The sequence below is a fragment of the Corvus moneduloides genome, chromosome 14 (genome assembly GCF_009650955.1).
Source record: "Corvus moneduloides isolate bCorMon1 chromosome 14, bCorMon1.pri, whole genome shotgun sequence".
NCBI lineage: Eukaryota > Metazoa > Chordata > Aves > Passeriformes > Corvidae > Corvus > Corvus moneduloides.
In genome coordinates this window covers 19,671,028-19,683,271 of record NC_045489.1, presented here as the reverse complement: position 1 = coordinate 19,683,271, position 12,244 = coordinate 19,671,028, and the positions used below count along the sequence as shown (strand labels likewise).

General features: G+C 55.6%; 1 protein-coding gene across 2 annotated transcripts; it reads right to left on the bottom strand.

The window, feature by feature from the left end:
- Positions 1-1,693: 1,693 nt before the first annotated feature.
- Positions 1,694-11,724, bottom strand: LOC116451235. 2 transcript variants are annotated; one of them, XM_032124438.1, is made up of 10 exons: positions 10,870-11,724; positions 9,005-10,459; positions 8,116-8,208; positions 7,436-7,540; positions 6,718-6,827; positions 5,699-5,893; positions 4,358-4,520; positions 3,007-3,172; positions 2,772-2,866; positions 1,694-2,178 (listed from the first exon to the last, which is right to left on the bottom strand). In XM_032124438.1, exons 1-10 carry the CDS (start codon positions 11,024-11,026, stop codon positions 2,093-2,095), a joined length of 2,625 nt encoding a protein of 874 aa, XP_031980329.1. In that variant the 5' UTR covers positions 11,027-11,724; the 3' UTR covers positions 1,694-2,092. The 2 variants fall into 2 exon arrangements, with proteins under 2 accessions (XP_031980329.1, XP_031980328.1); XM_032124437.1 differs by lacking the exon at positions 1,694-2,178 and having other exon boundaries at positions 2,494-2,866.
- Positions 11,725-12,244: the final 520 nt, after the last annotated feature.

The following is a 12,244-nucleotide window of genomic DNA, read 5'->3' as shown; positions in this document are numbered from 1 at the left end:
CTGCCACATCCTATGGCACCAACACGGAGATGGTCTAACGCAGTCCCAGGTCACAAGTCAAGAAGGGATCTTCTCCTTTTCTGTTTTCTTGGGGGTTTTTTATGCTCTTCCAGCAGTTCATAGCCAATATTAACAAACCTCACTTGCTCAGGAAGTTCAAGTCGTTTTTCAAGCATTAAGGTCTTTAAACATGAGAGGAGGCCCGTGTTGTGGGACTTCACCACATGCCTTAAAGTCAAGCCTCTGCTGGGTGGTGATGAACCTCAGCTGGCACTTAAATCCATTTCTGGAATGAGTGTTTATCACACAGCCGTGGGATGGTTTGGCTTGGAAGGGACCTGGAAGCTCATCCCGTTCCACGGGCAGGGACACCTTCCACCAGCCCAGGTTGTTTAGCTCTCCTAAGGTATGTGCAGGGAGGAGAGCCTGACTAAACTCCACTTCCAGCTGCTGGCACGGGCTGGGAAACCACAGGAGGCTGGGAATGCCCAGCTGTGCCCGAGGGGGTTTGCAGGGTCAGGAGGCTGCGGGGTGAAGGGGAGCCTGTGTTCCATCCCAGGAACGGCTGCCAGGGATCTTTAACCGGAACTTTGGGGAGCTGCTTGAATGGAACAACATCCATGACCTGGAGAAAGAGGAAAAGCTGCCGTTTATGGTGACTTCTGAGTGCAAATGGAATGGCAGCACCATCTGGACAGCAACAACAGCAGCTCCAAAGCAAGTGGAGCACGCTCAGAGCTGGAGGTGGTGTTGACATGTGAGCAAAGAGGCGTGGGAGGAATCCAGCCCCAGGGCTCCCAGGTTTTCCTGCCCAGCTCCCACAGCAGTGCCGGGTGAGCAGGTGGGATGTGGCTCGAGGGAGAATTCCATGAGCAAGATGCTCCAAAACACTGATAAGAAGGAAGAGAAAGGAAGGGCGGTGGGAGGTGGGACTGTGGCTGTGCCAGGGGAAAAATCTCCCTGCCCAGAGCAGGAGGGAGGAGAGGGAACAACGGTAGGGAACTGGCAGACATCTCCCACTCGGACACTGCCTCCAGGATGGGAAAAACATTACAGAAAACCTCCCATCTGTCACGCACCTCGCAGTGTTTTGAAGCCCTCGGGTCTCACTCATTGTTTCCTTTTGTTGAGGTTTGTCTTCAGTGAGTGAATTCCCTCATCCCTGGCTCCCCCTGGGGCCTGTTTGCTTTGGGAGAGAGGGAGGTTCTGTTCTCTGCTCCTGGCAGAAACTTCTGCCCCTCCACAGCACCTCATGTGGGTCCTGGGGACAGCGGGTCCTGGGGTGGGGACAGCCCTGGGGACCTTAATGGGGACAGCCCTGGGGCAGCAGCACCCAGCCCATGGCACGGTGTTGGAATGAGATGATCCTGAAGATCCCTTCCAACCCAAGCCACTCCATGACTCTCTGAACCCTCAGCAGCTCCCAGCTTGGCCGTGGATGTTCACGGATGTTCCTTTGCGTTTTCAAGGAACTTGAGCGCCCTGGGATGAGGTGGGGACTCACCTGGGCCAAGCAGGGAGTGGCTGGGAAGGAATGGGGTGAGTTCCTTGCTGCAAACCCTCTGTCAGAATTACACCTCCCCGAATTTATTCCTTCCTCTGGTGTTTGGTCATGGAGCTTTGCCATTTTGGGAGGATGAAGAGCGCGGTAGACATGAAATGAAACTCAAAGCCTTTCCTTATGTTCCAAAAAGAGGATTTATTTAGTGGGTTTTAGAACTTTAAAACACACAGATCTGAGTGTTGTGGAGGGGATGCACAAGCAACCGTGGCATTCACAGTCCAATGCACTTCGGAAACGCAGGAGCCCTGGGAATTCCAGCAGTAAAGCACCAGCTCCTGATCCTGCCGGCGCTCCGTGGGCAGCTCTCCCGGAGATTCCAGGCACTTACTGGGGATAAACAGCAAATCACTGCAGAAAGCTCCCAGGAGAGGCCCCAGGTGGGGAAGTGCTGCCGTTCCCAAGGAGGTAAGAGCTGGATCAGAGAAGGAGCAGCTCCCCCAAGGCCGTGTGCTCCAGCACAACGTGGGACACCTCACGTTTTTAGGGAGAGCAGACGCTGCTCCTTTGCTCGGGGAAGGTTCCTTCGGTTCAGACCACTCTGTTCTTCACCCTTTCAAAGATCTGCATCACTTTTCCTGCTGGGATGCAGCCCTCCCGCACGATGGTGATGCCACCTTCCCAGAGGGAGAGCGAACAAGTCAGGACAACCTCCAAAGGAACATCTCGCACCAGCAGAGCCACTCAAAATAAAGTTGTGTGGAAGGACCAGAAACTTGTCAGAAAGTGAAACCACCAACGAACATGACCTCACACTTTGTTCAAGGGTTTGGTTTTCCACTAATGAATCCCTCTCAAATGTCAGCCCAGAGCCACCCGGGACACCTCAGCGTGTGCTGCTGCATCACTGCGGGCAAGCTCCCGTACCACCCTCATTGTGTGGGCCTGGGCAGCACCCAGCCCTCCTTGCAGCAGCACCCAGCCCTCCTTCCAGCAGCACCCACCCTCCCACTCGCAGCATTTTCGCCCTGACGAGGCAGATTTTCCGTGCACAACTCTGTTTGTCCTCCTGCCTTGTTCCCTGTCAACACAGAGGTCCTCCCGGGACATCTCTTGTTTGCTTCTGTTCATCAACATGTTTGCAAATGTCCAAGCACTCAAGAACTGCTACTCTTGGAGCACTCTGTGCTGCCAGATTGATACTGGGAAAGGCATGGAAACACCCTAGGAAAAGGCAGTTGCTGACACAAAGGGCCATTCTCACACTCACTCTCATCAATCTTTGTGCAGTTGACCACAGTGGACGCCACCACCTCATCAGACTCTCCATCGCAGAGAACACCCTCCAGCTTATGGCCAAGGCGCCTGGGGGGGGAAAAATAACAACAACCCTTCACAGACCTTGCTGTGAGCTCGTGCTGAGGCTCCCCTCAGTGCAGGACATCAAACCAAGGTCTGCCACCACTGAAACAGGTGGGTGGCACTGCCGGTGACCAGGTACTCACGAGATGACCATGTCGTGGTGGGTGCTGTCCACCTCCCCGCTGGGATTGGCTGAGGTGATGGCCAGGGGTCCGGTCATGTCGATGAGGTGCACCAGGACTGTCAGGTCAGGGACTCGGATCATGATGCTGTCCTGGGTTCCCACCCAGCTGTATCCCGCTCCGACCCCTGCAAGGACAGGCAGAGGACGTTGGCAGAGGTGCAGCCCCTCTCGTGGCACCGTGGGGGTCTCCTGCTCCGTTTGGAAGTGGCCCTGCTCCATGCACCCAGCTGAATGTGTCCTTGTGGATGTCCGTTCCTGAGCAGAAATCTGTGAGAGCAGAGGTACAATTTGGGGTCTGACTGGGTAAAAAGGAAATGATTCATGACTGGAGACATCTCAGCTGTTTCCATGGACACGGGATCTCCCTATATCCCAAAGTCTGCCTTCCTGTGACCACTGCCCACCCTCCCATCCTCCACCACCTTCCTCTGCCTGTTAAACACGGGTAACTCAGAATCACAGAATCAGCTGGGTTGGAAAAACCTTTGAGATCATCAAGTCCAACCTACGACCCAACACCACCTTGTCACCCAGACCATGGCATCCAGTCTTTCCTTAACCACCTCCAGGGATGGGGACTCCAAACCTCCCTGGGCAGCCCCTGCCGAGGCCTGACCACCCTTCCTGTGAAGAAATTCTTCCTTATGTCCAACCTAAACCTCCCCTGGCCCAGCCTGAGGCTGTTCCCTCTCCTCCTGTCCCTGTTCCCTGGGAGCAGAGCCCGACCCCCCCGGCTGCCCCCTCCTGTCAGGGACTTGTGCAGAGCCACAAGGTCCCCCCTGAGCCTCCTTTGCTCCAGCCTGAGCCCCTTTCCCAGCTCCCTCAGCCGCTTCTCACTGGACTTGTGTTCCAGCTCCTCCAGTTCCCTCATTCTGTGCTCTTTCCATGGATTCCCAGGAGCCAGGGTTGAGGTGAATCATCCCAGTGCTCACAGTGCCTGCCTGTGTCCCTGTGGTGGGAAGGCAGCGATGAGCATCGGAACCCTCTCATGTCCTGGGTGCTCCACCCTGCCTTGCTCATTCCCAGTGCACAGCGAGGGGCTCGGGAGAGGGGACCCTCCCAGTCTGAGGAGCCTCCCTTGCTTCTGGTCAAAGAACTCATCCTGCTGCCTCCCACTCTTGGTGAGTCATTCCAGCTGATGAACACCCTCTGCTAAACACCTACCAAAGCATTTGGGAGCTCCAGAGGGGATTTCTTGGGATTAAGTGACCAGAATCTCTCCCCAACACATCCCAAAGGGTGTTGGGAGTGCCGACCTGCCGTGCTGAAAACATGAAAGGGGGACGGAAGGGTTGTGCTGCTCGTCTCACCCAGCTTCTTCAGCCACTCTCCCTTCCGGATAATGCAGCCGATGCCACCAGGATAAACATTTTCCATGAACTCCCAGAGCAGGGGGCTGATGGGAGGAGCAGCCGCTCGCAACTGCTCCAGGTTGGAAATAAAGATGCAGATGGGCTTCTCTTGAGGCCTGTCCTGAAAAAACAGGGGGAAAATAGATGAGGAGGGAAAGTTTGCCTGGAGAACCTCGAAGCCGGCTGGGATCCCGGTTTGTGGGTTTGCGTGTGCAGGAGCTCCAGGCAAGGAAGGTGCTGTGTCTGCACAAATGCAGAGCTGTGATGGATGCCCCAGCTCAGACCTGCACATGCAAACTGAACAGGAGACAGAGCAGCAGCCTGCCCTTGGCATCCTCTGGGATGCATCCAAATCCCCCTCTTTAGGCACATCCATCACAGGGACAGCGATGCTCCACTCAGTATCAGCGTGTTTTGGATCTTACACACCAGGGGCCTGATTATTTTTCCAAACTTCTGCTGGTGTAAAACCAAGGTCAAATGCACCAATTCGTGATGGGAAGAGGGATGGAGAGCTCAATCCCCTGCAAACCAACATCTCCGCTATCACCCCTCCAGCACTTTGAAAGAAGCTTGGCAAAATAAGTTCAGTGTAAAACCAGCAGTGGAGAGGGAGGGGAAATAAAACAAACCCCCAGAGCGGAGCCATTTCAGTCCTCAACTGACATCAGCTTCAGTGGGGCCAAATGACTCAGGAACTGGGCATGTATTTACATTCTGTTTGCATTCTCTCATCGGCAGGGAAGGTCAGCACTGGCACCGGGGCAGCGCAGAAGAGATGGCCTTTGTGCCGCTGCTCGCGCTCGGGGCCAGCTGAGATCGTCTGTTATGGTTATTTCTCCAGGCTAGCCAGGAAATTGCCTCATGGACAACAGACAGAGCCAGGCTGCAAAAGCTGGGCTGAAGGTGCAAACTCTGCGGCTGGTTCCAGCACTGAATGGCTCCAAAAGTCTGGGGGAATGTAGCCCTGCCATTCTGATTCAGCACTTCGTAAGGCACAGAGGACAAACACAGGTCTGGAGCCGCTTGGGAGCGGCTGTTCCTGTTTGGGGTTGTGCTTTGTCCATCCCCAGGGATGTCGCTGCCCAGTTCTCAGTGCTCCAGCCTGGAGCAGAGGGGCTGTACCCCAGGTTGCTCAGAAAATGGTCCCTGATGTTCTGGTGTGGCTGCTCATGATCTCCTGAGTCATCTCCTGAGTCTTGGGACAACCTGAAACCAGGGGCTCTCCTTTGTGCTTCTGCCCGAACTCACGGGCAGGACACAGAGCCAGGTCACCAGGTGACATCCCTGAATTCCCACCTTGATCCTGTAGACCTTCTCGATGGCTTGAGGGTGTTTGCAGGAGGCTGCCAGGGCGTACACGGTGTCTGTGGGCACCCCACACACGGCCCCCGTGTTCAGCAGCTCCGCGATGGTCCTCAGGCCACTCGTGAGGTGGGACTTGGGGCAGACACAGGGCAGGGGATCCTCCCTGTCCTGCTTGGAGCTCTGGACCTGCCAGGAATCGGGAGGCAAGGAATAAGCAAACACATGGGGCACAGGGCAGGATTCCATCCACCCAAATGGGGGGATCCCTTGGCAGTCCAAGGGCAGGGGCAGCACCTCTAGGGATGCTTCCCTCAACGCAGGGGAGGAGAATTCCAATTAATGAAGTAAAAGAGAGCAGCTCAGGGTGGACATTTCAACTGCTGATGGCTTAAATTAGAGGAGATGAATCCCACCCAGCACAGCTTCCTGGAGAAATGGCTGCTCTCCAAAGTGACCTGAGGGAACTGTTTGGGAATCCAAAAAACAGAGGAGGATGGAGTTTCAAGGGCATTCCCATGGAATGCTGATTTAATGGAAATGTTTCTCTGCAGCAGGAATTGGAGCTGTCAGATCCATCACCCTGGACGGGGGAATTGCCCCGGTCAGACACACCAGATGGCAGAAGGAGTTTGAAGCTCAGAAGAGATGGGGAATTCTTGCTGTCCAGTCTGGGAAACTTTTAACTCCCTGCTCCCAAGGTTATGGCTTTAAAACTTCCATCTACCAGGAATTCTTAGATTGGAGATGGCTGATTCCAGAGGGCCACGGAGATGGGCATTTTGGAGCAGGATAGGAGTCTTGTGAACATCCCTGCCCTTTCTCCAGTGCTGTTCCTGGTGGAAGGGAGCTCATTTCCAGCTCAGAGCTCCCTACAAAAGTGCTGTGACCGGGAACTTCGAACAGCACTAAAGGATCCAGCGGAAGGGAAATTCCATGGGAATCTGCACTGAAGGCCCCAGAGCATCCCCTCTGAGCAAGGAAGCCGCACCACGAAGCCAAGCATCTCTTACTGTGAGCAGAGGAGGTCCCATCACCAGGAGGTCCCTCCCGAACACGCAGTTGGCGAGCGAGGCTGTGGCTCCATAGAAGCAGATGACGCTGAGGATGCTCAGCACCACAGCTGGAAAAAATCCTGGAGTCAGAGGCAGGAAGGGTGGTTGAATCCCCATCCCTGGAGGGACCTACAGTGTGGATGTGGCACTTGGGGACAGGGTTTGGCAGTGCTGGGGGAACGGTCGGACTCAGGCTTGAAGGGCTTTTCCAACCTAAAGGATTTCATGGTGCTGTGATTCTATTCTGTGGTGACAAAGTCCTGGTGGAAGAGCTCCCGCTAATCCCCTTGCTGAAGCACTCCATGGAATTAAAACTTAAGTTGTCACTTGCAGCTAAGCCAAAGCTTCGGCAGAACTACAGCCACTGGCAGTGGTGACACATTCAGCTCATCCCACACCTCAGGGAACATCCACTGGGAAGTAGAGCTGGACAGAACCTCTGGAGGTGCCCTGATCCAGCAGTATCAGGTTTATTTGGAAGCTCAAGGCCCTGGGGATGATAGGAGGAAAGATTTCCTTCTCCAGTTATGCTTGCACACACCCCAGACTTCCAGGGAAACAGGAACACTCTGCTTGATTTTCCCACACTGAGCTTTCCACGCTGCTCCCCAACCCAGGACCCGCTCCCTGCACTCTGTGGGTGAAGGTTTAATGTCCAAGTTCCCCTAAAACTCACTTTCAAATGGCAAAGGGAGGTTCTGCAGTGTAAAGAGCAGAAAACAAATGGTCAGCAGCTCCATGGCCAGGGTCAGACAGAGCAGCACCACGTTAAAAGAGGAAGCTGTGGAAAGAAACGCAAACAAGAGGGACCCACATCAAGCACAGCCCATAAAATGTCCATGAACCAGCAGAAGAGTTCCTAAATCAACTGAGGCTTGTTTGATTAAACCCAGCAGCCCCAGCTCTGATTTCCCTGCCCACGGAGGAACAAAGAGGCACAGCCAGGGTCTGTTCAGCCCTCAGGTTCCACGGACACGCTGCCAAACCCTTGATCTGCCAGGACACTGTGCTCACATGGAAAACACTTCTCCGGCAGCCAGGCAGGTTCTGATTTACACCAGCTGGGCTGCAGTGTGGCTGGGGATTGGTGCCAGTGCGTTGGACACTTTCACCCGATTTGATCCTTTTATTTTCTTTGAAATGTTCCTGCATTCCCTTGGGGCTGCTTCTCCTAAGCCCAGCTCAGCTTCTGTTACTGGCTGTGGGCAAAACATCTCTGTTCTTGCTTAATCAGAGCAACAGCGAGGGCTGAGCCTCCCTCCCTGGTGCATCTCCACCACGGAGCAACCACAGGAGGATTCATGATGTGACCCCAAACGCCCCTCAATAAACATCCCACGTGGTTCGGAGACTTACCCAAAATGATTAAAAAAGCATTGAGCACCAAAAAGGCAACGGAGCCAGCTGTGAATCCCTCGGTGTTCCCCGCCCCGATGTCCAGCAAGTGGCCTGAAACAGGAGCAGCACATCTGGTAATGAGCAAACCACGAGGAGCAGCGTGACGGGAGAGCGGCAGGAGAGTGGCAGAGCCTCAGCCGGGATTACCACAACTCCAGCTGATGGATGGTGGCCTCCCAAAAACCCTCCCTCATCGACACCCACTGCTTCTACCACGCAAAGTATCTGAGGCATTAACTGTGGGACTGGTGATGGCTATCCAAAAAAAACCTCTGGATTTTACCTCCAGCTTGGAATACTCAGGGCCTGGCTGGACACTTCAGCAGCTCCTGCCACAGCTCTGAAGCCACAGCTTTAACTTTCCCCACAGGTGCTCATTTTAAGAGTGCCTGGCACGGAGGCTGTGTGAACACTCTGCCCACCTGGAGCAAAATGCAACTTTTGAAAGCCAGGCTCAGCTTCTGACAGCTTCTTTCATGGCTGTGACCAGCTGGGATAGACTTCTCCAGGCTCCCGAAGGAGAAAAACAGAACCTGGAGTCTCCCACTGCCTAAAAGCATCTCCTGAGTTGTTATTCTGAGATAACAGCCCAGAGTCTCACAATGTTTTTGCAGGGAAATCTTGGCTTTTATTGAAGACTGACTTTTATTTGGACTGAGAGCACCAAGTGCCTGCAGCAATGGCAACCCGGTGCGAACTGGGGTGATTTGTGAATTATCTTTTTCCAAGGAGGAATACCAACAGCCTTGATGTCATTGGCTCTCCCAAAAGAAGGAATTCCACTGAGGAAAGCAATCTGAAATCCCTTGGGAACACCCCTTAAACCGGGACCCACGCCGTGCTTTACCTGCCAGGCGCAGCCAGGCCCAGGCTCCCCAGAAGGCAGCGTAGCAGAACGGGAGCACGGATCCGAACCTCCTCCCGCCCCGCACCTGGATCCGGCACACGAACAGCTGCCCCAGGGCTCCCGGGATGAGCACGGAGGGGATGGAGAGCTGCTGTGTCCCAGTGTCGCCCACGCCGCCCTGGACGGCAGCGGCCGCAGCCAGGCCGTTGCAGATGTAGAACAGAGCGTCCGGCACGGCAGCACCGGTGCCACTGGGGATGTCCTTGGACCTCAAGAGCCAGGTGTGGACAGCCCCCAGCACGGCTTGGAGAGCTGAGCTGGACATGGCCTGGGCGCCCACGGGAATCAGAACCTTCTCCCCGATGGAGTTGATGAGGCTGGCGAAGGCGGCGTACAGGGACAGGGCGGTGCAGAGGCTGCAGGCGGCCCCCAGGAAGGGCCGGGCGCCGGGCAGCGGGATCTGGTGGATGAAGGCGGAGGTGAGGAGGATGAAGGAGGCGTTCTGCAGCATCTCCAGGGTGTCTTTGTGGGTGGACATCAGAAAGAGCAGGCAGGCAGTGGCCAGGAAGAACCACGCTCCGAACATTCCCAGCCTGCTTTCCTGAGCCGCGGGCAGCCCCAGGAAGGCGGTGAGCACCAACTCCTCCCAGGACATCACCAGCCAGAGGAGGCTGTGGACGCCAAACTTGGTGGTGTGGTAGCTGTCCCCTCTGAGGTAGCTGTAGAAGCTGGAGAGCAGCTGGCAGCTGGAGGTGATGGATATCCACACTGCCCCCACACAGAAGGTCTTCATGTACCCAAAGAAGTAAAAGGCAAAGATAAAAGGTGCCACGGTGTCGCAGATGTTCCCCAGGGCCATCGGCTCCGCGTACTTTGTGTTCTTCTTCTTTTCTTCCCCGAGGGCTTTGGAGGAGCTTTTCTGTGCTGAGCCCAGCAGCAGGACATTGAAGAGGGGGTGCCCAAAGCCGGGCAGGACGTACCTCTGCGTGATGCCCTTGAGGAGCAGAGCCACAGCCCCGTACAGGCCGCACAGGACAATGCCCAGCTCCAGGACTCCGGACACCACCCGGGCCCAGTCCCCGAAGAGTGCGGCCGCCTCGAAGCCCAGGGCCAGCGCGATGGCCCCGAAGATGAAGGGCATGATGTAGCTGATGGTGGCCGAGCAGAAGGACAGGATGAAGGAGATGGCAATGTAGGCCACCAGCCCGGCCACGGCGCTCTGGCTGGCCGAGAGCAGGGCCGTGCCGGGGGCCGGGAGCTGGCTGGCGTTCCCAGAGGGAAGCGTTGTGTTCTCCAGGGAGGGATATGCGGCGGACAGGATGCGCGTGGCCCCGTAGCTGCTCCACAGAGCAGAGAAGGTGAGGAAGGCTGCGCCTCCAAGGTGGTCATACTTGCGGAAGGCGAGAAATCCGGCCAGGAGCTGGACAAAGCCTCCAATCAGGATGAGGTGGACACCTGAGGGAGGCAGGAAGGGGTCAGGTGTGAAGCCAAGCACAAAAAGGCTGGAGCTGCAGGAAGCTCTGGGGCACACCCCATGGCAGGTCCCACGGCCTTGCTCTGAGCAGCCCTGCGGCCTCTGCCTGCCCCTCTTCCCACCTCCATGGGCTGTGGGTGGCCCCTGGGCCCCTGGGCTCAGTGTGGTGAGCAGGCCCAGGGACGGTGTGGATCTAGCAGGGAATGGCACATGGAATACTTGTCCCAGTGGCCAGGGGAGGAGGAGCAGCCATCCCCAGACCTGCAAAATGGACACAGCCCACACTTGCCCACCATCCCACCAGGAGTGCCCATTGGCCCATGGGGATGACCCTCCAAGAGTTCAGGGCACCTTCAGCCCCACTCGCCCCACCCTGAGCAGCAGCACCCACCTGCCAGGACCTGCTCCGCTGCCTGAGGCCCGAGGCCCGTGGTGGCCACGGCGAGGTTCTGCAGGCACAGCAGGAAGGCGCTGACCACGTTGCCGAGCAGCCCCAGCACCCCTGGTTCGCTGTAGAAGACGGCGGCGAAACCCTCGGCGCTCGCCATGGCCCTTCCAGACAAAACAGCAGAGTCGGCCCTCGCCCCCACAGCCTCCCCGGCAGCGGCGTCTGCAGCGGGCTCGGGCACCCCGCCAACCTTCAGAGCCGTGCCCCTGCCCCGAGCAGGGACAAACTGCTGCCAGGCTCAGGTGTTTCCACGCTCCTCCCCGCTCCTGCTGCGGACAAAGGCTCCATTCAAAGCACCGCTTGAGGTGCCTGCTTTCCGCAGCCCTATCCAGAAAAAACACACACAACCTATTTAGGCGACCAGGACTCCTGGCAAAAACATGTTGAGGTGCCCCAAAGTGCTGCAGGTGGTGGTGATGGTTGCTGTCCCCTCTTCTCCAGGCTGCTGGAGATGGAGAGGCATGAATAGCCCAACACAAACCAACAAACATCCAGACGAAACCCACAAGGTATTTTTGAGCCGTTCCAGGACGTTTCTTATCCACTGTTGCAGACAAACAGGGCAGGCACGGTGCACACACACACAGTCTCCCTTCCAGATGGAATTTTCCAGCTCCATCCCTTTCTTGAAACCCCAGTGACTAAATAGGCTATTTTCAAACCCTTCATATTTCTCCCATGAACTCGTCTGTTTGCAGGCAGCCCCCACATTTCCACTCCTCGGCACTCCTGGGTACCAGGAGCTGAAATTTTCTCTCTGGAGGGTTTTGTTGGGAAACAAAGATGAAAATAAAACAGCAATGTTCTTGTTATTTGGGTATTTTTAGAATATTTGGTGAGCTAAAAAAGCTGGAAAGGGAGAAGGTGATGTATTCTGTTCTCAGCCATTCCAAAGAACCCTTTGGAAAGGGAGGAAAGCTCTGCTATTGTTAGGGGGAGTGAGGAGGAGGGAAGGAGCACCACCCAAAGAAAAATAATATGGGAATAATAATGAACCTAACTCCCAGGATCCCACAGATCCTCAGCACAAATTTACATTTTGCGAGCATCAGAAAACCCTCTGGACTCTCTTCTTCTGCTAAAACCCCCCGTGTTTTCCTCTCTCCACTTACTCTGAAGGATGTCACTTCCCCAAAGGAGGAAGGATGAAGGATAAATCGACTCCTGACAGCTCCAGACTGGTTCGGCAACATCAACTCTCATCAAATGAGGAAAGGGCAAAAACTTCCAGGCAAAGCTCGGGGAGCAATGAATTCCTCAGTTATTTGGTTGTGCTAAAGGCTGGAATTTTGGGTATCGGAGAGGGAGATGCACCAAA